General features: G+C 41.8%; 6 protein-coding genes across 17 annotated transcripts in view; 3 read left to right on the top strand and 3 right to left on the bottom strand.

Moving 5' to 3' along the window:
• Positions 1-188: 188 nt before the first annotated feature.
• LOC105569177 lies at positions 189-3,240 on the bottom strand. Of its 3 annotated transcripts, XM_012025389.1 has the most exons (7): positions 3,140-3,240; positions 2,878-3,079; positions 2,452-2,705; positions 1,641-2,128; positions 1,351-1,455; positions 773-928; positions 189-399 (listed from the first exon to the last, which is right to left on the bottom strand). In XM_012025389.1, the coding sequence occupies exons 2-7, from the start codon at positions 3,042-3,044 to the stop codon at positions 346-348; spliced, it is 1,224 nt and encodes a 407-aa protein (XP_011880779.1). In that variant the 5' UTR covers positions 3,045-3,079; positions 3,140-3,240; the 3' UTR covers positions 189-345. The 3 variants fall into 3 exon arrangements, with proteins under 3 accessions (XP_011880779.1, XP_011880778.1, XP_011880780.1); XM_012025388.1 differs by having other exon boundaries at positions 2,878-3,240; XM_012025390.1 differs by lacking the exon at positions 189-399 and having other exon boundaries at positions 789-896; positions 2,878-3,240.
• A 1,105-nt stretch (positions 3,241-4,345) lies between these two features.
• On the top strand, positions 4,346-6,540 carry LOC105569174. The gene is made up of 2 exons (XM_012025383.1): positions 4,346-4,519; positions 4,914-6,540. Exons 1-2 carry the CDS (start codon positions 4,471-4,473, stop codon positions 6,233-6,235), a joined length of 1,371 nt encoding a protein of 456 aa, XP_011880773.1. The 5' UTR covers positions 4,346-4,470; the 3' UTR covers positions 6,236-6,540.
• A 1,747-nt stretch (positions 6,541-8,287) lies between these two features.
• LOC105569173 (beta-1,3-galactosyltransferase 1-like) lies at positions 8,288-14,586 on the bottom strand. 4 transcript variants are annotated; one of them, XM_012025379.1, is made up of 5 exons: positions 13,887-14,586; positions 10,684-10,921; positions 10,168-10,433; positions 9,811-10,082; positions 8,288-9,724 (listed from the first exon to the last, which is right to left on the bottom strand). In XM_012025379.1, the coding sequence occupies exons 2-5, from the start codon at positions 10,919-10,921 to the stop codon at positions 9,301-9,303; spliced, it is 1,200 nt and encodes a 399-aa protein (XP_011880769.1). In that variant the 5' UTR covers positions 13,887-14,586; the 3' UTR covers positions 8,288-9,300. The 4 variants fall into 4 exon arrangements, with proteins under 4 accessions (XP_011880769.1, XP_011880771.1, XP_011880770.1 ...); XM_012025381.1 differs by lacking the exon at positions 13,887-14,586 and adding an exon at positions 13,559-13,841; XM_012025380.1 differs by lacking the exon at positions 13,887-14,586 and adding an exon at positions 11,515-11,602.
• An 852-nt stretch (positions 14,587-15,438) lies between these two features.
• LOC105569171 (AP-3 complex subunit sigma-1) lies at positions 15,439-18,882 on the top strand. 2 transcript variants are annotated; one of them, XM_012025376.1, is made up of 3 exons: positions 15,439-16,313; positions 16,519-16,860; positions 18,231-18,882. In XM_012025376.1, the coding sequence occupies exons 1-3, from the start codon at positions 16,245-16,247 to the stop codon at positions 18,351-18,353; spliced, it is 534 nt and encodes a 177-aa protein (XP_011880766.1). In that variant the 5' UTR covers positions 15,439-16,244; the 3' UTR covers positions 18,354-18,882. The 2 variants fall into 2 exon arrangements, with proteins under 2 accessions (XP_011880766.1, XP_011880765.1); XM_012025375.1 differs by having other exon boundaries at positions 15,444-16,313; positions 16,477-16,860.
• LOC105569172 (GATA zinc finger domain-containing protein 1) lies at positions 18,833-21,763 on the bottom strand. Of its 3 annotated transcripts, XR_001009480.1 has the most exons (4): positions 21,157-21,763; positions 19,439-19,641; positions 19,093-19,357; positions 18,833-19,005 (listed from the first exon to the last, which is right to left on the bottom strand). XR_001009480.1 is itself a non-coding variant. In XM_012025377.1 (3 exons), the coding sequence occupies exons 1-3, from the start codon at positions 21,430-21,432 to the stop codon at positions 19,144-19,146; spliced, it is 693 nt and encodes a 230-aa protein (XP_011880767.1). In that variant the 5' UTR covers positions 21,433-21,763; the 3' UTR covers positions 18,833-19,143. The 3 variants fall into 3 exon arrangements, 2 of the variants coding, with proteins under 2 accessions (XP_011880767.1, XP_011880768.1); XM_012025377.1 differs by having other exon boundaries at positions 18,833-19,357; XM_012025378.1 differs by having other exon boundaries at positions 18,833-19,357; positions 19,439-19,566.
• Positions 21,764-22,941: 1,178 nt separating this feature from the next.
• LOC105569169 (WD repeat, SAM and U-box domain-containing protein 1-like) overlaps positions 22,942-24,426 on the top strand; it is a 17,566-nt gene continuing 16,081 nt past the window's right edge. For 2 of the 4 annotated variants that reach the window (XM_012025371.1, XM_012025368.1), the window contains exon 1: positions 22,942-23,346. The gene's annotated coding sequence lies outside the window, so the exon portion shown is untranslated. The remainder of the gene's footprint in view (positions 23,347-24,426) is intronic. The other 2 variants (XM_012025373.1, XM_012025372.1) reach the window with 1 other exon arrangement.

Genomic DNA, 24,426 nt, shown 5'->3' with positions numbered 1-24,426 from the left:
ATGCAATTCACAATTTAAAAGAGATTTAATGTTTCATGTAACTCTTGCGGCATACGTGCAGAATGGATTTTAAGATCAAAGTAACGTGTGAGAGCTTAACGAGACCGGCATTGAAATACGTCTTGTCCAAGAAGAATTTTTTTAATTAGTAAAATATTTTACAAAAAATTGCAGCTTGTTTTCTATAAATAAGTAAGTATGGTGTGCTTTTAAAAAGACTATCTACAGAACAAAGTTTCTAATATAAAAATATTTTAAAATCCTATATCTGTGCTATTATAAATATTGTATAAAAACACATCTGTCAGATTAAGACAGCGGTACTATACTACAGCAGGCGAAGTACTAATTTGAAGCATGTTGCAACAAGTTGAAAGCAGAGTAGGACGTCTTTATGATCTGCGAAAAAATAAAACATCAACATACAACTTACGAGACATTTAACAAATTACACGCATATTACATCCTTTCTTAAATAATATGTGTACAAAATATATGTGTATGTATACGAAATTATTATACGTATAGAGGAAAGTCCTCTATTACGAGATAGACTTCTGATATGAGATAGCGGAGTTTCTGTTAAATTAATAGGCACAATCTATTGGTTCCACTGTGAATTTATTGCCCTTGGAGTGAGACTTGTTTGGTGGAAAACTGATTGTTAGATCGTGTAATTGTTGCGAGAAAAGATTTGTGATTGGACGTTGAAAACCTGCTATCTCGTATTAGAAGCCTAACAGGGGACTTCTCTCTACATATACACACTTACCCACGTGAAAGTGCTGAGGATTAACGCGCAGAATCCATAAAAAGACAGTATTCTTCCTCTCTGGCTCATCATCATAACGAACAATAAATTTTTACGTTGCTTGGCCGATATTATTGTCCAATCGCTAGTATAAATAGCATGCGCGATACTTTTATTCTACATGTATAAAGAGTATATCATGATTTGATGCCATAAAGCTCGATGTACACTATCGGTTCGCTCACGTTCCGCTTCTTTGTCTCTCTTTTTGTCTCGTTCCCTTCAGTCGCAACTGGAGCTCTACTCGTAGTGTGAACTTACATAGTGTGCACTTACATTATAAACAATGAAAAAACATTCGGATCGGACTGTGAGCGGACTGTGAGTGGATAGTGTGTATCGAGTGGCCATTTCTGTATCTTATACACTATAGTGAAAATGCTAAAAGTGAGTGGCCTCGTCTCTTTCTGACTGTCTTCTGAAAAAGGAACCGCTTTAAGTATTTTCACTATGTTCCAAGATACAGAATTGATCCCCAGGCCTCGTAGTAAAGTATCGCTAAACAGTGAACTAAATAAAATTTATTAAACGGATTATACCTTTAAATCGAGTTCGTTACCGTACCAGCAATATGTGAATACTTGGAACATCATTGATCCCAAGTACAATATGAGAGTGAAGAATTCAGGACTGAAAAAGTCTTTCTGGAATAAAACCATTGATCGCGATATTATTTAAACAGATATCGATTTTTCTAAATTGAAAGGAGACGTACGTGACAAAATCAAATATATTTGAACGTTTTATAAAAACCACATGTCTCCTTTCTGTTCTCACTAGTTCAATTGTAGCCGGCTGTGTTCAGACAATTTACAAATTACTGATTTACCTTAGACATTTGAAAGATGCTGGTGCAGAGAGTAATGAGACTGAAAGAGAACAAAGTAGTGGTAGTCCACACGAATAAAGACTGTATCCTGTTTGTGATGTTATAAACCGAAATGTGATGCTTGACGCATTCCGCGATCGCGGAACTTTCGATGCTGCCGCGTTTCTTCTCTTCATTATTATTCTCTCGAAGAAATCGGAACGTTTCCGTCAAACGATAGCACAGAAGCTCGATCTGCCCGCAGGTATGAATAATAAGGCCATATACGAGAGAGTCGAAGGAGACGTTCAGCAGAATTCCGTAAATCAAAGTTGCGCATTGCTGAAGATAAGTTAACACGTAAGGAAGAAACGTCGCAATGGAGTACGGTACGTACATTTTGCACGGCAAAGATCTCTCGTCCTTATTATTAGTCAACAGGGGCGCTATGAGCATTAGTGCACCCGTTACTTGACACATAAACATGAAGAAACAGGCGGTCTGCTTAGCTTCGTTCGCAGCGCATCAGAAATTTGTAAAATAATTGATTAGGTGAGTTTGCAGCACACTCGAAAATATATTTACTGAATTTTTATGAGATCGATTTTATCAGACATCCTTTGTCATAAATGATTAATTAGATTCTTTAAAAAAAATTTTTTTATATGTATATGTATATGTATATTTATTCGTTTTATAAATGTGAATATTATTTTTTCTTAATAAGAAAGTTTAAATTAATAAGAAATACTTTTTATTTCGCAGAGTTGGAAGATTTTCGCACGTATATTATATTTTTTCAACTTAATTATGTAGGTATTAATAAATGTACCTTTGCGATCGTACTGTTTCAGTATCGATACTTCCGTGGAATCTCTTGGCCGGCACATCTTGGCGCGAAAACAATTTAGCAGAGCACGTAATTCGCACTGTCGCATTAAAAAGTTGAAGTACTTTAAGGATAGAGTCATGAAAGTTATGGCGAGGAATAGACCTTCCGTTAAGTCCTCCACGTTGTTCCTCATACGTACGAGCTCGATTATTTCAGATATCGTGAAGTAATATATTAAAGCTGCGACTGTATACCTGTCCAAATTGTGCATACAAAAGGGAAGAAGAATGCACGTTACATATATAGTTTCTAAAAATGTTTATCGCTTGCATGTACAAATAACTTTAATTTTAATACATTAACGAGAAAATCTTCTTGATAGAATTAACGAATCTATTTTTGCACGATGTATTATAATTATTCTACCTGTAGCAGAAGCTGACGGAACGTACTATTAAGTTGCCATCCTTACGTTCCTTCCACACTCCGCAGAAACGAAGAACGTAAAAGTTCACCGGCAATAAATCCATATTTTTACCGTCGTGTCTAACGTAACCGCAAATCTTCTCTCCAAGAATAACTAAATACAGCATGTCGTCAGCTCAGAATTCTCAGATGTCCCTTTAGCCTGAAACATTCTTGCATTAATAACGATGTATAGGCACACGGCATTGTCAGGGTGCATTACTTTTTTATACTGTCTACCGGGACGAAACATCCGCGCTTTTCCCACTGCTGCTGGTATTTACATCCTTCAATTTCATATTTTTATTAGATACTACACTGATAATATATCATGCGATATGGATATGAGTTATCGCTTGTTTCAAACATCCTCCTCTATCTCTAATTTTACACGTGTATAAAATATAAAGTGATCGTAAATATAAAATAAGATTGTAAAGGATTTCTGCGATCAAAATTTACTCCTATTAACACGTTATAAAAACAAGCTTTGAATTAAACCTATATTATTACTATTAATTAAGTAATTTTGTTAGAAAACTATATAGTTGAAGTTTCGACCGTTCTTGCCACGTTCTTAAAGCGAAAATTTAAAATAATGAAATTTAAAAGATTATATTTATAAATATTTATAAATGAAACAAAATTACAACAAAGAATACAAAGTTATTAAATAATTAAGAATAGATGAAAAAGATATTTTCACGAGAACAAAAATATCGGTATTTTGTTGCCAAAATGTACAAGTGCGAGGACAATCTTTGGAATCTCCGAGGGTAAGAAAAAAAATTTATTAAAAGCTGAGGCCAAGAAGTGCTTCGTTTAAATATAAATTAAGTATACGCGCGTACATATTATAAGCATGTGTTTTCCAAATAAGCATATCCCTCCGCATAAATTTTCATACACCATTAGCGTTTTGTGCCGAACTTACGTAATTTCTAAGAACCTCGAGTCTTAACGCTTTAAATTTGATGATTTCAGCAAAATTTTGAGTTTATGAAAACTGATTTATCATCACTTACTAATTAAGACACTGTAAAGACTATTTTGTTACAATCGCATCTCATAATAAATTTAAGATAATTTTAAATATATGAGATCGTGTCAGGAGTATTGTTCTTATAATTTGCAATAATTATTTCTGTGTACTTTCTCATTGACGATTATTTTTCCTTATTCGCGGTATACATATAAACTTTCTTTGCTTATTAGTTCATTAAATATTAGACGTTTTTATTAATTTATGAGGGTTTCATATTATAGTGATAACATTTTTTACATTTTGTCACAGGCCGTGACTAATGCTGCATTTGAATTTGGCGCCACATTCTGTACAAATATTTGATTGGCTGTCTGTTCTTCCGCCACCATGCCGGAAAGCTGACTACAGTGCATCTTGGGAACTGCCTCACATGGTTTTTTACATGGTCCAGATGTATGTACAGTCTATGGTGGGCGCAACATGGTTAAAAAGTTATCGGATCAACATGGAGCACGAGTGAGCACGAGGCTACGAACAGAATCACCTATTGGCCACGTACAGTCGCGGAAATGGCTAATTTCGCGAAAGAGCAATTGATGAAGTACGGTTGGAGAGAAGGTAAGTATAGCCTCGCAATTGTTTCTTCACTCCGAACGACGAGGCGCATTGTCTTCCACCGTGTGGCGAACGGATGACATGTAACCTCGAAATATTTCTTTCGTTACGTCGTTCAGTTCCTATTTCCACATCCTCCGTGACCTCGCCTCTATCTCGAACCTCTTTTAATCCCCTTGTTTAACATATTCGATAGAATATGAACAGGTTACATTAGATTACATGCAATTTCAATGTGAATACATAAAAGTCGAATATAATCTGATCATATTCTGTTTAAAAGCTTCTAAACAGGCTAATTATTCACGAAACACGCTGTCCATGTGACGGCAATGAGATACGAAATGATAACAAAACGGACTAAAGATTTGTCTTCCCCTTTTTCTTTTTTTGACAGGGAAAGGACTCGGTAAAGATGAAAATGGCATAACGAAACCCGTGAGACTCGCGACAAATCAGAATAAGGCGGGTTTGGGATACAACGAGACCGATCCTTGGAGAGAGCTGTATGATAAAACTATCAAAGCAATTAAAATTGAGTCGGGCAACAACACAGCTTCTTTGTCCGTTGACAGTACAAAGAACGCTTTGTGCTTTGGAAGGGAAAAAACTGTACTCCCAAAGTTTCGTAAATCGCCAAGCTTCGTGGAGTTGAGACTTGAGAAATATACTGACGAATATGCGTTCCCTCCAAAGCTAAATCCTGAACAACGGAAGACAATGAGACGTGATCTTGCATCAAGTGGAAAATTGAAAAGGATCGCGGAGCAGGATAGGAAATTTTTATATGAGTCTTATTCTCCAGAGCAAACATTGAACGTAAATACAGATCTAGAGCGGGTGAACGACATCGTTGACTGGATGACAAACGCCACGTCAGACGTTTTCACGTCACTCAAAGTGAACAAGCATGAAAGAGGCGAGTTTGAAAATATGTTGAAATATGGATTAAATTGGCTTACCCAAGTGAGTCCTGAAACTGTAAAGAGACTCGGAAACAGAAGAAGAAATAAGGAGCAACTGAGCACTTGTAATTTCGAGGGACGCAGCGAAAAGCATGAGTCTATGAATAACAGAATGCTTTGCCAAAGGATGGAGAAGAATAATGTGCTGCTAGAAGAGATAATGGCAGTATTGGATTGTTTAAGGGACGATACAGATAAATCTGATCAATTCTCAATTGTTCCTAGTGTAAATCTAAATGACTTTCGTAAGAAGCGAACGGAGTATTTTTCCCAAGAAACTAAAAGGGAGAAATTAAAAGAATTTAGAACATTTTACGCGTACGATACAGAAATGGGTAAGTACAAAGTGGAATTGTGTTCAGAATTGAGAAATAGTATTGAGGGAAGCGGAGTGATAGATGAGCAATGGAATGATTTAAAAGAGGTAATAATCGATTTAAAAGAGGAGAAGCGACAGAAGTGTGGTAGCAATTTGATAGCTCCAATAAATTCGAACCAATGCGGCCAGTATGTCTTAAAACCAGGAAATCGTTTACACGAGAAGGACGAGTTAATCAAGGAACCAATGAGACAAATCAGGAAATTCGATAGGCAGACAAGCAGTTCGACACGGGCGAAAAGCATTCGTGAAATGATAAATAAAGATAATGTAAATTCTTTAATAAAAAACTTAACGACGATGGGTCTTACCAAAGAGGTAAATGCAAACACCATTAGAAGAAAACCTACTCAAACTCATCTCACACCTGTTTAAAAAGGAAGAAAAAGAAATGAAAAAAAATTAAATGATGCTGACAATCGAGTAATTTTTTGCTTTTATAATTTCAAGGTATTTTTATATTTAAATATTTTGCAGAATTGCCATTCGTATGGTAAACCATTAGGAAATTAAATCATGTACTCGATATGATACCATCGTCGTATCCAATTATAAATGCCGTTTAGCGTTGCACAGTTTCTATGTATGTATGCACGTAAAACAAATGCGCGCGTATAATGTATTTGTTCGATATAAAACACGCCTTCGATATTGTATTCTTAATAAATATCTGCATCGAAGTTTTGTCTTTTATTTGAAATGTAACATAACAATATTTACATTGATCTTGTGCAGCAATCTCTGTTGTACATTTAGACGAGCGTACGAGTCGATGTCCTTCTCTAAACGCGTTAGAAACGCTTTCGCAAAGTTATAAATAACATATTGATACTACAGTATAAAATGATGTATCTAATTTATGTTTTATACACGACCGTCGAAATTGTTGTATCTCCAAAAGGGAAGAGGTGTATTTCTCTGCCGACTTTTACGTTTCATATAATGACGAAAGTTGCATGACAATACATTGTTACATTTGTGTAATATATCCTCACGCAAATGTATATCAATAATTATATTACAGTTCGCCAACACTCGCGTTCAGGTGTCGTATAGCACAGAGTATTGTATTGGCTTAGCAGATACTGGTGATAAAAAAATTCAGTGTCATGAACCTATTCTTATAAAATAAAATTAATTTTCTAAGGCCACTAGGGTATTCCACAGAATCATTTCATTTTTACCCCAAGTTACATACACCGTCGTCATGGATCATGGAATGCGTCAATGTTGAAGCATACAGTGACTTTACTGTTCGCAAATTTCTTTTCTGTTTCAGTTTCTTAATTATTCTGATATGACATAAAATGATATACGTGATGTGTTACAAATTTCGTATTACACTTAAACGCTGAGTTATAAGGGGTTTCTATAAGAGTTGGGATTAGAAATTCTAGCAAGTGTTAAACTACATCTCATCAAGCTCTTACCAGTAATCTTAATGGTCTATCACTATTTTTTTTACTATATAAATCAATTTGTAATTAATCAATAAATGTTATCACTGCAAACTGTACTGCTATCCAGCAATGACAAATATTTATTTAAGAAATTGGAACGAAACTTTACTGCATTACAATTATTCAACGTTTGTTATTTTTCAAAAATGTTCCGTTATATAATTAAAAACAGTATTTTTATACATTTTATAAACAAATTTTTATATATATACATCTGGAATTTGCTTTTAAAAAAGAATCAAATCCACAAGCTGCAAGAAGTTTATAAATATATTGCACATAAAATTAAATTCATAGCAATGTTTGCTTTAAGAAAATGATACTAGAAAGCACTGGCATACAAAATAGTTTAATTCAAATGTATCTTAATTGAATAGATATGTTTTAAAGAGAAGTTTGTTTTCATCTCTGCAAAATGCACATTTATATAATTTTATCACTGTAAAAATGTATAGACTAAAAAACGCGGATTCTTTTTAATCTCGAACATTATCCACAAGGCTATCTTTTAAGGACACATAAAGGAAATATTTAAACATGTGAACATATGTTCTTAACAAAGCTTATTTATGTTCCGTAAGATATCCGCAACGACTACATTAGGCTTTGCCAAAATTAAAACATAAAAACAACATAATAACTTCATTTAAGATTTCATTCTTTCAATTGTCTAAAGTAGAGATATAAAACAAATTAAAATATAATATAACTAAGATACAATATAACTAAGATAATATTTTTGTAAGAATTGTAAACATTTTTTTAACTGCCAAATTAAAATTTGTAAAGATTATTTTTAATTATAAATGCGACGGAGTCTTCAGATTAAGTCATTATTTTGTTTAAATGGAAAATAATATTTACATTTTACGTTAGTAAATTGAGGAAGCATTGTTTTGGAATTTATACATGTGCTTAGATAACACAAGGCTATTTAGGAAATTCTGAAATATGTCGATTAATAATATTATAATACATGATATTATTATAATACATTTCTAAATAATTTCGTGTAAGTACGTGGAAGCAACAGCATTATTTGTGTTATTAAGGTAAAGGAAACATTGCTTTGCTGTGACTTTCGGCCACAGATATTCAACTGTCAATTCTTGTAGATAAACATACCAAAGCCACGTCTTTCGAAAAAATTGTTATTACACAAATAAATATATTATTTAAGTTTCGTTAGAAAATGACAATTAAAAAGGCTAATGCTCGGAAAAAAACTGCCCAAATAACTGACATAGTGACATTCTTCTTCGTAGATCGGTATTTTAGATTTTGCTACTTGTCTTTTTCTCTTCATATCTTGTATAAAGAGGCGGAAAAGATAATTGTAAACTATGTAAAAGGTCTAATTGACAGCGTATCCTTAAATACTACTTTGGTTTAAATAGAAAAATATACAAAACCTTCATATCGTTCGTCACGATCGCTCAATGTACCAATTGCACCGATATCGATTAACGTCAATATATGTGTAATCAATTAAATTTTTCTGTTTATGCTACACGCGAAATCATAATTCGTAAAAAGACAGTGAACCGTCAACCGATCGGTTAGACTATCGGTGCAAATTGGCTGTAGTCTTACCTGTGAAACTTAAAAATTTAATATTAATCGTAACTAACAATGGAAATTGCAATGACACAGCCTGACAAAATCGAAGATTTGCGAAAATTGATTAATTTTGTCGCCTCAAAACCTGGATTATATTTATAATAGAATCCATAAGCTGCATAAGTATAAATGGCATAATACTAGAAAGCAACCAACAACGCTTCGATGTTTGCAAAGAGATGCGTAAATAAATAATTAGTTTGAGGATTCGAAGAAAGCTCCCTTCAAGCTTTCAGATTGCGATTCACAGCTCCTGTATCATTCCTGTCACTTATTTGATTCCACTTGCGCTTAGCAGGAAGATCAATAAAAAAAAAGTTAGTCTTATAACGCATGGAATCAACACTATCAGAAGTGTGTTTAAACGCATTTGTTTATAGTTTTTCTTTTAAAGGCGTAATAGCCGACATTCCTGCCGCTTCTGCTTAGAGTGATTGGTTTTCTATCGTTGCGAGTACGATTGCTACACGAAACGCTTGTATCGTTCACTTTTACCCAGATCACATACATGTTGGACGCATTAACTTTGTGCGTAGTAATAGCGTTCCTGAGCACACAGGGGTCTATTTTGCGAGGTATATAACTGAATCCAGGATGGTTAACTGGTCGGACTTTCGCGCGTTTCGCGCACAAACCTGTGACGTAAACGTCCTCCAGGTGTAGCAATGGCGTTACCAGCGCTGCTTGATACAACTTGGACGCCACACCCGTACTCATAACATACCCTGTGCCTGATAAATAGTTTGGATATGTTTTCTCAGAGTACATATATTTGGGTGTGTACCTGCGTATTGTAAATCGTCACTGTGTTAAATTACTTTTCCGTAACGTCTTGCTAAACTAATATAACAGAGACGAAAGGATACTTGCCACTTGTTCTTGGGATCTAGTATTGGTTTAGCGTTACAAATGAGAGAGCCTAGAAGAGTCTCCGCTTGCGTTCTCGAGTGCAGCGTTTGCAGAAGCAAGGGAATATTCACGAACATGTCGTCGTCCGTTTTCATGAGGTATTTCGCTTGATCACAATTCGACGTCACCCACTTCAGCATCATGACTGACTTGAGCGTCAAATTGTTATATGTATCAAAGAAGCGCTCTTGCACAATATCATTGTACTGAGAACTTTCCTCAACAATCATATTCTGGAAGAGATGCAACAATGATTAAGCAACAAATAAACGCATTGCAAAAGTAATTTTCTAATACAGGAATAAAGTTGTAACTTACATTGAGTGTATCATTGTCACTTTTTCCTAGTAGAAATGCTATTTTTACTGTAGAATTATATAAATTATATAAGTTATATTTATTGGCCCAAGTACTTCTAATAGCGGCGCGGGCCTCCTGATTGGCGACTGCCGAGCATATAATTATTAGCAGGTATGGCGGTAGTGAACAGATGCCAGTAGGACTGAAAATCGATGTGTTGTTCTCCGGGTGAATATAAACACAGAGATTTCTTGATGTATTGTACGACCATCCAGGCAATTGTGCTGTAAATTAATTATTTGCGTTAGTTTTTCTTAAATCATGTCGAATGTGTTGATATCGTGAAAAATACTGTTTCATATTAAACTAATTGTAATCAGTATCTGTATCTGTTCAAAGATGTGATAAGATTACGAGGTATAGTTTCTGTTCAAAAATGTGATAAGATTACGAGGTATAATTTGTCGCCTTCGTTACTTTTAAATGTTACTTTAAAATCTTTATTATGTACCATTTAATACGCATTTAACTAACCCATGGATGTTATCAAGCGGACGCTACCAAGAGGTTCCGCGGAGGATGGAGTTTCACTTAAGCTGGAGAATGGACTCTGAGCGGAGTGATACGCTGGCACGTACAGGAGGCCTAATATGGCCAGAATCACAAATCCTATTGCCAGTCGCCGAACAAAAGATGCCTTGCCTTTGACACTGCCACTACTGTTGACAGTGATCGCAGGTAAATCCATAGGCAGTAGTCGTGATCTGTCCATCTATATTGAAAGGAAACAAACACTTGTATCAATTCTCCCACAAATATTGACAAATATTAATAATTAATAAATAATTAATAGTACGCTGCCTAAGAAAAATTGGAGTGCATCAAACGCAGTCTAAATAATCAGAAGCAATTTGAATACGCGAAAATTCTTTCTTCACACACGAGGTACATTTGGTTACAATTGAGCTAAATAAAGATTCGCGAGACTATTATCAGGTTTAAAGCACTACATTTCCAAAAATGAAAAAAATTTATTATAATTTATTATTTACCTAATCTGTTAATATGATTAATGAATAAAATGATAATATGAGGAATAAAGGGCTACGAGCCGTGACAGGGTGTTGGTGTCTAAATATTTTATTCTAAATTTATTGCGAAAAAACATCACCTCGGCCAGGGTGAATAAAATATTTAGACACTAACACCCTATCGCGGCTCGTAGTCCTTTATTCCTCCAATTTGTGTTTAACACATTTGAGCCATACCAATTTTATTAATTTGATAGTAATATGATTAATGTGCCTTGCGACATTCGATAGCGAATTGGTGACTAATCTCATAGAATTTACCGATCCAACGTACATTAACATTTTAGCAATACAGAATACCTCTCCCGTTCACGTCCCGTTTTTTTCGCAAAGAAACGACACTCTCTTGACCGCGATATCAGCGAGCAATGCCGCATTAAGTACATGTATACTAGCAGAGCTGCCATAACAAAAGGCTATTAAAAAAAAGATAGCGTTGGCTCGTGCTAGTGAACGTCATTGGTCAGCTGTACAGTGATAAACAGAATGGTTGCGACACGTTTTCTGTTAAAAGTTTAGGAACTCGAGAAATAGAACGTTGAAAATGATTTTGCAATGGCCATCGAGTAAAATATTCCTCGGGGAAGATTTTAGGTGTGCAACCCTCAATCTACCCAGAGAACACTATGACGTCTTAAATAGTTCTAAGACGTCTTATAAAGTTGTCAGAAAGACGTCTTAAAGACATCTTTAAGACGTCTTGAAGATAAATCCAAAAGACGTCCTCGAGACATGTATTACAGGCATATCGACTGATCTCTTTCGCAAGGTCGTATCTCGATATTACGCAATTTCTGGATTTTGTACTTGGGCCGCGGTCAAGCGGACATCGAAGAGTTATTTGCTCTTTTATAGGAATGAGAACTAAGCTTCTCTTGGAAGTCGCGATTACTACTTTCAGGTGTAGTATGCTGAGGAATTACGATTATTTTTCTAAAACTCTGCCGTTGATAGACCTCCTTATATCCCATTCTTCAACGATTTTTAAATGCGAGTTACTTTTAAAAATTATCTCCTCCTAGCGGATTAATTTATGAATCTTTCGTGCTGCTAAGCACCTACTTGAAAGTAATCGATACTCTAAGCTGTCAGTAATGTGCGGTTCTGGTTATGGGTGGCTGTCACCCTGGTAACATTTCCATTGCAATTCTGCTGTAAAACTGTACGAAAAATCATGCGTTAACTCTTGGGCGGATCATGCGTTTTCTATTTCCAACTTGGACTATCTTTCTGTTGACAGAAACTTGCACTCAGAATTGTTGAAGATACGTGTATGCATTTACGTACAGCGGAAAATGCCTGCGCAGATCGCAGTGCAATATAATCGCGCCAGATTTGTAGCAGCGCCTACTGCTAAGTAATACATTTAGCAGAATTCAACAAGAATTACGTCAGATGCTTGCACGTTCTTTTTGCGTTTCTGCCGGTCGGATCTGTACTCAAAACTCTGCCGCAAATGTCCATGAAGAGTTTAACGCGATCTGCTGTTATTCTTCTGTCAGGCAGATACTTCGATATTGTTTTCACATTTCCGCTGCATGTCTATTTTTGAGCGAATAGTATAAAATTTTACAGTAGCTTCTTACAGCAGACTGCTGCAATAGTAAGTAAGTACTTGTCAATACCAAATATTATGCACTTCTATCGCAATTTTGGGCTGTTTCTTGCGCACTTCTGCGGGTCATATCTGAACTGTCAGATTGTGTTACCAGGGCACAACTACCACAATCGTTATACACTACATATTGCACTACAAATCTCATTATTCTAATTTCACAAATTTTTCTATTTTTAAAATACTTTCAAACATCTTAGGAATATGTCACTGACGCTTTAACAAATGTATTAATTCGAACTTTAAAGGTTACATAAACACTACTTGACATATAATCAATATTTTATATTTTTATAAAGACGTCTTTTTGACAATTCCTTAAGACATTTTTTTCTGACGTCTTAAAGACGTCTTCTAGTAAAGTCTTGAAGATGTCTCTTTTAAGACGTCGTTTAGACATGCATGTTGTCTGGGAAGATACAGAATTGACTCCCTCATAGGAAAGTGAGAGTCGATTGGTTTAAAAACCACGCGAATAGCCAGTCGACCTGGGGCTCGATTCTTGAATTTATTCGAAGGAGAAACGTATGCGAAAATTCTGCTCTTGCAGAAAAGTTGCAAGTTGATTGGCTACTCGCATGGCTTTAACCAATAGACTTTCAACTTTTCTGTCAGAGCAGAGTTTTCGTATACGTTTCTTCTTTGAATAAATTCAAGAATCGGGCCCCTGCAACTTTTCCGTAAGAGCAGAATTTTCGCACACGTTTCACCGTGGAATGAATTGGAGAATCGCGGCGACACTAATCACCGAGCCGTTCGCTGTCGGTTCCACCGCGTCGCGAGCATCCTCCACCACCGACAGCGCGCTCGCAATTACGGAAACGCGTGCCGACATCGCGCGTCCATCCCTCGCCAAGAAACAACGAGAGGCTCGGCCTTGGCGCGCCATCAGGCTGCGCCCTGTCGATCTGTGCGACCCGAGGATCATCTCGCGGTCCTCGCGTCTCACCCAACGTACGCGAGACGCGTCCACTCGTCGACCGCGCGTAAACAAACGGACGGACGCCCGTGACATAAACAACGGCCTTCACCTTTCGGCCGCGATGACAACTGCGTGGCCAGGCCGCATCTGGCGCTTCTCCATTTACCCTCGTCCGCGTGGAATGACAGCTCGGCTCACCGGAACGTCGCGCGCCGCGGAAGCGGCGGAAGACGCGCGGTCGCGTGCCACGGATACGCGGTGAGCAGACGGAAAAGGGGTTCCATCTAATGTCCCCCTCTCTCGCTCGCTGTCTCGTCTACCGGCGTGGTCACACGACCAAGTCGCCGGAGGAAGTCGGCGCGCGTGTGACCGCCGCGCGCCTGCGCGCCGGCGCCTTTCCGTAATCCCGCGGTAGCGCGCGACGAAGCCTCGGGAGCACTTCGATAAGATACAAGGAGCGATCGCCCGGTAATCACCGGGTTTTTCTTGCCGCCCCGAGATACCGTCCGCGTTTGTAATCTTGTTAATCAAAAAACAGTTACGTCGGTCACTTTTACTCCCGCGAAAGTCCAGTTTCTCCCCCTCTACGTTGGCCTCTGTCCTCTTTTTTTCTCTCTCTCTTTCTCTCGAATCGCGACCACCAGCTGACTCTCAGCTGCACCTTCGCGAGCGAGCGCGAAAACGAGGAAATCTCAGGCGGACTCGCGTGGTCGGTCGTGACGTGACGCCGGCAGAACAAGCGCTCGATCGATCTGACCTATTCTTCTTTTTTCTTCCCGTTTCTACGCGACACGCGTCTCACTTCACTCCGAACTAGTCCGAACGCGCGGCAGGTACAGACGGGTGCAGCTGAGAAACCAGGCCCGTGGAAGCTCGTGGATTCTCGCGCCTAGTTTTCCTCACCACGCGTCTCCCCGGGTCTGCTTCGCGACGCCCGAGACGGAACGTGCGCGCCGCGTTTTATTCCGAGCGCAACGGCGGCCGCGGATATGGACGGACCCGAGCAATCTCGCCCCGCTACCACGTCGCGTGAACGTCGCGCCGCACCGGACCCGAATGCGACGCGCGTCGCCCGCGCGGTCTCGGCTCTCGCGAGAGGACGAGCGGATCACTCGGCGGAGAACACGTCGGCGGACCAAATCGCAACGTGTCGCCACTCGTGGTCGAGGAGAGGAGAGACAAGGGGGGCGCGAGAAACCGCGGGGCAAAGCGCGAGAGCGACCGCTCGTTGGTCGCTCGCACTTTCTGCACCCTCCGAGCGCATTTTCGTCCCTCCATGATTGTTGTGTAAGAGATCGGGTCTGTTTTTTATTGCTGCACTCCTGAACTAGTGCACACTGGTGCAATGAGTTGGAATGAGAGGTAATCTATTTGTTTCATTTTAACTTATTGCACTAGTTCAGTAGTGCAGTAATAAAGAAGGCCTATCCCTCCCGCCGCGATAACACTAAATACGGCCCTGCGACATACACAGAGAACAAAGAGCGAAACGGTCTAGAAAATAATACACGCGAGGTGAACGTCACTAACAAAGGAATATACAAAATGTAACAATAGTCAGAGGTGGATTGCCAGTGGATAAAACACTTGTATTTGCGCTCACACAACTTTTTGTAGATTCTTGCTGCCACATGTAATAGGTGATACTTGAGAAGGACCAGTATTACTGGTCGAAACGTGTCGTGTATTGATTAAAAATATATACTTTGCCAGTTATCGTTGACATAAATCCTTTTAAAATGTAACAAATTAGGGAAGGCGGGCGGTTGCTCGCCTTGTCTCGAGCCGAGAAACTAGGAGGTCGAAACGGCTCTCCTTCGAGAAGCGATACAGTGCGGACGGTACGCGTAGCGCGAGAGTCTTTCGTTAGCAAGTTGTACATTCAGTTAATGTCAATAGATAGTGATAGCTTTTCAAGTAAGAAAGATAATTAATTCCGTGAACACCATCCGGAGCGTAGGGCAGCGAGAGTTCTACCAGAGAGAAATCTATGGGAAACCATAGGTTTCTCTCTGGTTCTACCTTCCAATGTTTCAATGATATCATTCTGCAATGTTCCCGCAATCTCCCTGCGTTGTACGGGTTCGTGTCGAGTGCAGAAAGTGCCGGCAAGCGTATGAGAAAGGGAAGAAAACGGCGCTCGGACACCCGTCACGAGAACGAGTCTCCCAATGCCCGTACGTTGACGGTCACGTTGACAGCTGTTGAGAGACTGTTGACAGTCGCTGTTGACAGCTAACCTCGTCGAGGAGTCTCTCTCCGTCCGTTATAGCTTGCCAATTGGCGAACATCACACGGTGAGCTTCCCCTCGACTCTCGCCGCGCGAGATATAATGAGGATTCAACCGACCGAGGGACAGCCGCGGTCGTAGAACATAACCTCTCGCGCACCAATGACCCCGAGCGTGGCGACGAGATCACCATAGGATCAAGCGAGGCTAACCGAAACACACACTCACGCGCAGACATGATCAAGGCGATCCTGGTTTTTAACAATCATGGGAAACCTCGTCTCTCCAAGTTTTATCAGTACTTTGTAAGTATACGTCGAGCGCGGATCTTTTTCCCGCTTCTGCGAGTCATAAATTCTCCCATTCATCGAAATATAAGCGAGTTCGGCGTCGGGGTAGCCGCCGCGCGAGAGGCAGGCGAGAGCGTATGGATCGTCGTTGCGACACGAGACGCATTTTCTGCTTCAGAACGAGGATATGCAGCAGCAGATAATAAAAGAGACGTTTCAGCTGGTCTCGAAGAGGGACGACAACGTGTGCAATTTCCTGGAGGGCGGCAGCCTGATTGGCGGCTCCGACTACAAGCTCATCTACCGGCACTACGCGACCCTCTACTTCGTGTTCTGCGTCGACAGCTCCGAGTCGGAGCTCGGGATTCTCGACCTGATACAGGTGTTCGTCGAGACCCTGGACAAATGCTTTGAGAACGTCTGCGAGCTCGATCTCATCTTCCACGTGGACAAGGTACATTACATACTCAACGAGCTGGTGATGGGCGGCATGGTCCTCGAGACCAACATGACCGAGATTCTCACGAGGATCGAGGATCAGAACAAGTTGGAGAAGCAAGAGGTAAGTAATGGCTTGTCGGTACAATTGTCCGATGTAATCCGGACTGTGATCCTTCTTGAATCTGTGCTCTCGACGCCGAACGGTTCGACTCGCTGCATATAAACTGAGTGCCTTAACGCACAAATGTAAATGTAACGTCTGTGTTCACGATGCCAGAACTCGATACAAGTTCTAGTTCCGAGAAATGTACAGCCAATCAACTTTTCTGTAAAATGCAGGTTGATCGGCCGCACATTTCTAGCATCGTGGACACAGGCCTGTAAAGCCTTGTGTCTGCGATACTAGAAATTGGTCGGAGATCTCGATCCGAGAAATGCACAGCCAGTCAACTGCAGCTTTTCTGTAAAAGATGCAAGAAGTTGCTTCCACAACTCGCACCTTTCACAGAAACAGAATGTCTAGCATTGCGGACACAAGGTTTGACAACCGCGATAAGTTTCCAACGAGATCACGGTCAGGATTGTAATCGTCGCGACGCAACGAGCTCCCGCAATTTGTTACGCCCGAACTTCCATCCCGTCAGATAGAACGCTAACGTTGTACGTTTCAAGCTAGCGACCAGTTTTGCAATTGTGTTTCATTTTCTCTCACTCGAGCTTGAAACTGAGCTTCAACTGCCCAGGCAGTCCGTTGAGCGCTCTAGCTATGCATGCATGCCGGTACAACAATCTTTAGAAAATACCTGACATGGTGACAGGCAGGACTGATTGACGCAACATCAATTTTAGGGGACTTACAAATCCGGGCGGTCTCGCTCACCCCGTCCGTTTGTCCTTCTGGGGCCCCCTCCTTGAGTAAAGTAAAGGCTACTCTGTACACTCCCGCGTGTATCCGTGATTAGTTCTCTTTTACTTTTCTTCGGCCCGATTTCACCGAACGTCGACTTAAATTCAATCTTAGCTTAGTTCACGCTTGCCTCTCTCTAAAGTAACAGTTGGAAAGAGACAAAGAACGATTTAAGCTAAGCCTAAAATTAAGCAACGTTAGCGACACCGGACCTTGGTCTCTTTTATTTTTTGACTGCAAGAGCGCAAGAGTTCTTCGTAGCTTTGTGAAGCGTGAGGCGTTTGCGTAACGCGCATGGCGATGCAATTCTGTTTCTGTAATTGTCCGCTGCATACAAACCGAGTGCCTTAACACACAGATGTCCATGTCGCAATGTCGCTTTTGTAAGGACAACGCGCGCGTGTATTAACTACGCTTACACTTGGCGCGAGACACCACCGTGTCTCGTGATAAATGTCGTCGATCGCCGTGTAGCCATCTGTCATTTGCTCTTCGCTCCCGGCTAAGAGCTTTCACTCCGCCGAGTCTCCTCCCGAAAACACGTCCGCTCTCCGCACTTGTTCCATCCTGTATGGTGTGTGCAGGCGGGAATCGCAGCAGCGCCCGCGCGAGCCGTCTCGGCCGTCAAGAACATGAATATACCGCAGCAAATAAAGGACATGAAGCTGCCTGACCTGCCGCAAGCCATAAAAGACCTCAAATTCTGACCAGCCGTTACCTCGCTGGCACCCAGCTGACTGGTCTCTTCCGTCATCCCGAGCGTAACCGACACCGCCGTCGCACCGAGGACACTTTTCCCTTCCCTTCAAGCAAGCGAGAACGCACCGATGCTGCCTGCCGCCTCTGCATATATCCCGTCTCAACGATACCAGAGTTAGAAGGACCACGGATGAACCGCTATCACTTTCTTGGGTTCTTCCGGCAAGAAAGTACGTGGGAGATCGCGTTTCGAGAAATTTTCCGAACGAAGAAAGACATTGGTCAAGGCGAGAGGACGTTTCTTAGATTTTTTACATGTGTATGATAGAAAATATATAAAGAACGATATCAGGTTCACGAATTTTCAGCTATGGTATTGGTAACTTTACGATTGTCCAATCTAGTAATCTAGTTCCGCGTTCCGTTATATATAAAGAAAAGAAATGACATGTCCACGGTTATTCACTGAAAATACAAAGCATCAACGTTATATTGTAATGAAGATATATTTAATAAATAAAACAACATTATTGTAAACGCGTATTGTTTTTCGCAAGACTATTTCGATATTGTATAGCGATGTGTATCTTGTCCAGGGTGTATCGTACTTTCGTCACGCCGAATCTCGTGAGTTCTGTGCGTCCAACGTAATCCAACAGTCTGACAATGAGTACTTAATTAAAGTCAATATTACAGGCAGAGGGAAATATTGAAACGTAAGGAGCGATTTGTGCACACAGAAATTACCTTACTACTTTAAGCTAAGCGACATATATTATCGATGATCAGGAACCACCGTCACTTCTTAGATATAGCCAGTTCGTTTCTAAGTGTCGTCCATATGTAGCCCGCTCCCTTCTCCGTGTGCGGAGGCGGATAGGGGCTGTTCTTCAACTTGAAATAGTCGGACGGGGCGTGCATCACAAATTCCATGCACTCCAGTTTGCGAGGTAAATCTTCCTCTGGCCCGATTACGTATGTCTCAGGGACGAAACCTTCTTCCGGCGTGGGGCTGAAAGGTGGGCATCGATTAGGCGCCGCGCGGCATTGTTGCAACCAGGCCTGGCGAGATTAACGGAACAAAGTGTCTCACCTCGCTGTCGTGGGCAACAGCCAGGTAACGGCGGCGCTCTTCTCGCAATACTGATCCGTCAGCAAGCCACGTATCTGGGCGTAATAAATACCACCGTCTACGTCCTGCATAGAGACGACGTCTCCGACCTGGAAGTACGTGCCTTTGTAGAACACAAAGTTGCTGGTGACCGGAGTCGCGGTGGCCGTGGGCGCTTTGACTGGCTGCAGGCAAACAGTTTAACCGTAAGTGGTCGTGCGACAATGCATTTCTCTGTGAGGAGGCAGACGCCTCATGGTTCAGCAAATGGAAGAGTATCTTGTCTCTTCCATAAAGGATCTCGACTGCGTAATAACAAATAGGGGTGTGTGCCTTCGGAGAGGCAGGCGCTAAAGCCTCGTGTCCACGATTCAGGAACTGTGTCCAAGTTCTAGCTCGGAGAAATGTGTAGCCAATCAAGCAGCTCTTCCGTAAAGGATACAGGTTGATTGGCTGCACACTTCTCGGAACCAGAACTTGGACACAGTTCTTGGATCGTGGGCACAGGGCTTAAGAGGTAGGCACGCCGCTGTATTAACTTTTTGGTTCTTTCTAACCGAACTGACTAGTCCAGGAGTTGATCTCTCTCCTAATGTCGAGTGGAAAAAAAGCTAAACTCTGCGAACTCTACAGCTGAACTAATGCAACCAGTTTAGCTCTAAAGAACAGGCTGCGGGATTAAAATCGAACTTTCCGCTTGCCAGGCGATCGCTTCCCGCTGACAATGAGCTATCCACTCGACCCTCCTCTCGCTCGCCTCAGGGTGCTTTCCAGCAATGTACACAAACGACACTGTGTAACACAGTGTGCGATCCGGTGTTTTCCAACTACGACGCAAGTCAACACAATCGAACACAGCTAAAAAGCTGAGTTAGGGCGTTTTCCAGCAAGGACACAATGTGACATGGTGTAACACTGTGAATCATTACATCCTTGTTGTTTGCCAATGTTAAACAAGGCTGAAACGATTCACTGTGTTACACTGTGTCCTTGCTGGAAAACGCCCTTGGACTGTGTCGTCTCTCCACAATGCCAACATTCTTACATTTGTTAAGAATATTCTTAAAGTCGCCAGCAGTAATTATAAATTAATAACATCGGTGATTTTTGTCGACCGTGTCTGGCAATTAAAATTCTTATTGCGAAAAATATTACCCCAGCCAGGATTCGAACCTGGGACCTCCCTACAATCCGTGACGGGCGTCTTAGCCAGCTCGACCACCGGGGCTGTGATAATACTATTCGCAATAACGTGTATATAACTTTAAGATGTTGTTTACGCGTCTATTTCGACTTCTTACATTTGGTACCACTTATTTTCCTACAGATGCTGACAATCGTGAAAAACTCCCCGCCGTTGAATGGGCATATGTTGCTCGCTTCTTCTTTTTCCTTGGTTGCCCCTGGTTCCAGACGTTCTAGTACTGTTTGGGACGTGGTGAGCACAACACGTCTAATTTTTTGATCCTGTCCTTTAATAAAATGGTGAAATAGATTATCGCACTCGTCGCAATTCTGAATACAGCCCTAGCGATAAGTTACGTGAAAGAATTACTCTGCACCCTGGCGGTAACGCAAAAAAGCTAAACAGCGTTCCAGCTACTGTCGACACTGTGTAACATTGTGTTACACAGTGTTCCATTGTTGGAAAGCACCCTTAGTTTACCGAATAAAGTAAAATCGCCACGTCGCTCGCTCACCGTCTTCTTAAAGAGGTTCCTGCGACCCTTGCCCTTCGGTACGATTCTGTGTGATCCCGTCGCCTTCGCGTTGCAGTACCTCGTGATCCGCGTGCTCCTTCTGGGCCTCAACGAGCCGCTCCTGTCCTCCTCGTCCGCCTTGAAGGACGCACTCACCTCGGCGCTCCGCTCATCCTCCAGGCAGGAGTTGCACAAGTTACCGGCGTCGGTCGAGTGCCACAGAGGGGTCTCGCGGGTCCCGCACTTGACGCATGCCGGCTTGTTGCCGAACGGCATCTAGGTCTCTCTGGGGGAGGAGCCGATCTCGAGAAATCCGCGCGCAACACCGAGTCTCCCCGGCAACTGTTCCCTGCCTACCTCGTCGGGCCGTCGATCACCGGCCGTTTTTTCATGCTATGTTTACAGTCTCGGCGCGTTCACGTGCTCCACCACCAGCACCAGCGACCGACCAGCCGGCGCATGCGCCCCACTCGGGGCGGGAACAGCTGACTGCTGAGCGAGACTCTTCCCGACTGGACGGCCAATCGCACGGCGAGTATCCTGATGAATTTTCGCCGGGGACAGGACTCACAGGACCTGGGGATTCCAGTGTTATTTTCTTCCCCCCCCCCCCCCCACGAGTTCATCCGAGAACCGAGTCCCAAGAACTACATACGACGCTTGTCGAGAGTATCGATTCTCTCGAATTGTTCTCGAGAATATCGAGAACATCGAGGAATCGAATACTATCGATTTTTTGTGCTCGAATACTCCCACATCACTAGATTCGATGAATTTTCCAAGGCGACGTGTATACACCAGCGTACACCTCGGGTTCCAAATTTAATCGGACTTTGTGCTACGCCGCGAATGAAACGTGTCTCGACCATCCGTTTCAAGTTTTCAAAATATCCCTCGAACGTCGCTGAATTCTAAAAAAATATTGTATTAGAATTGATATGCCGCTGTGGACTCGTCTCGCGCACAGATCTCGCCCTCGCTCAATAAGCGCGCAATGTAAATATTTCGACGATTACATTTCAGATGTATACATGCTATCGAATGAAGGACGGAGAATTGTCACCCTAGTGGCACTGTGCATCGGCTAAATATTTGTTATATTAGAAATCCATCGGCCGATATTGTCCAACGTGAAGCCAATTATATTGGCCATGAAATAAATGTAAATATTGCACGACAATAATTATACAATATTAGATTTATATTGCAAGTGCATTGGCCAATATTTAACAATGTAATAACCCATACAGCACCAAAGCTTTCAGAAACATTTCAACATTGCAATAATGGGTTTGTTTTCTGTTCCTGCACTGGTGAACTAGTGCAGTAAGCTAGAATGAGAAAAAATATGCTTGTCTTACTCCAATTTATTGCACTAGTTCACTAGTGTAGGAACAGAAAACAAGCCTAATGTTTTCTGAAAAGTTTCTGAAAGCTTTGGTGCTGTATGGGAGCAATATTGGTCTAATATTGATGCAACACTAGACCAACATTGCTAAACAGACATTTTGGCTAAGTAAGAGAAGGCGTCCACTTTACAATATATATTGGACCAACATTGGGAATACTAGAAAGTTACATTATTTCCCAATATTGCGCCAATACATTGTGCTACTTGGGTAATGTTGTCACGCGCTGCCTCGAACAACAATTTGCCAGATCCGAGAGATCGCGCGATAGGTACCGGACAGGCAAATTGTTGAAATCAGAAATTGTCTCTGCGAGAAAAGGAAGAGGCAGGAACAAAGAGAGACGGGGAGATACGGATTTTATTAGTGCCGCTTATACGACGAATGTAATTCATTCTGCGGCGCGCGCGAACGGAGCCAACACCGCGTGCAGTTTGTACCTCGCGTTACGCCTCTGTAATATCGATCTGAGCGCGGTCAGTGGACATGCGTTTAGCGCTTTTAACTTCATTGTGACAGGTGCCCTGTCCGGGGTAACCCGCTTCGAGTGTCTCGTCGGCGCGGAAGCGGCGCGCTATGCCGATCGCGACGAAATAATTGCTGCGACACCGCCTCGCGGAGACGCGTCATCTCCGGGAAGAAAGAAAGAGAGAGAGAGAGAGAGGGAGAGACGGAACAACGTCATGTGCCTCGTGTGTGCCCGTTGACGGAGAGGCGCACACGGCAGGCACCGCCGAGGGCTCCGTCGACCAGTGTCTGGAACATGTGCCTTTGACTACGAGTGAGTAGACGACCCTCACGGAGCGAGGCCGAGTCGCCTCGCTGGCCGAAGGGAGAGACGGCGACGAGGAGGTCGCGAAACCCGACGGGACGTTTCCGCCCCCGTCGCGTCGTTGGTCCGCGACGCGCGGAGAGACTCGGCGAGATAACGCGTAGATGCTGCGACGACCCGGCCGTGTTGTTCCTCTCGCGAAGACGGAAGCTGTTTGCTTTAAGGGGCTGCGACGAACGTGCGCGGACGGGATCGCCCGCTCGCGCGGCAGAGCGTCGATTATTTCGTCGTCTTCCGCTCGACCGACTCCCCATTTGCTGTTGGTCAGTAATTTAATTGAGAGGTTCATTGGCTTGGCCAACGGATTAAATAACGGCTCGCCACCCACGTGAGCCGTAACGGATGAATTATTATTAAATGGCTATTTTTGTACGCCGGTGAGACAACCAACGCCGGTATTAATACGTTTCGAAGCGGTTTAACCCACCGGTTGACGCGGCGTTTTCGAATTTCTACCGAAACGCCCAGGGCCCAGGTAGCCAGTATGCTCAAGCAATGTATGGAAATAAAATGCCAGCAACTGATGCTGGCTCTTTGCTGGGAATATGAATTCAATGTTTGAGTGATTTTTAAATACAGCTAGCATAATGTTAACATATTGTCGTAGTTAAATGCACAGCTAAAGAGAGAGCACATCGAATAGGCATACTGTTAACAAAGAATTACCATATATTGTTTTCAATTTTCTAACAGATATAAACATGTTACACTGGTCAAAAAATTAACGCAACAAGAAATTTACATCAAAATTTGGCGAATTTCAAATAAGCGTAACTTCGCGAAAACTGGTCGAATTGAAAAGTTTTTTTTTTCATTTTATAGGGCAAAGTCTCTGCTTTAAGAAGCTCTTATTGGAATTTGCATTCACTCTTCCCATTTCCCGGAACTTTCTCAAAATCATGACCATGTTTCTTCTCTAAAAAATTGCACACTTTGACGCACTGTGCGGAGTGTAGTAATTTTTCTTTGCCAGTTCTGCTTACGGTATCAAAAAGTGTATACTTTTTTCTTCAATTTAAAAAAAAAAAG

Source organism: Vollenhovia emeryi, unplaced genomic scaffold (assembly GCF_000949405.1).
Source record: "Vollenhovia emeryi isolate VEMERY1.0 unplaced genomic scaffold, V.emery_V1.0 DF939125.1, whole genome shotgun sequence".
NCBI classification, from domain to species: Eukaryota; Metazoa; Arthropoda; class Insecta; order Hymenoptera; family Formicidae; genus Vollenhovia; species Vollenhovia emeryi.
Note: the sequence above shows the minus strand (reverse complement) of the source record. Positions and strands in the feature narration are given on the sequence as shown.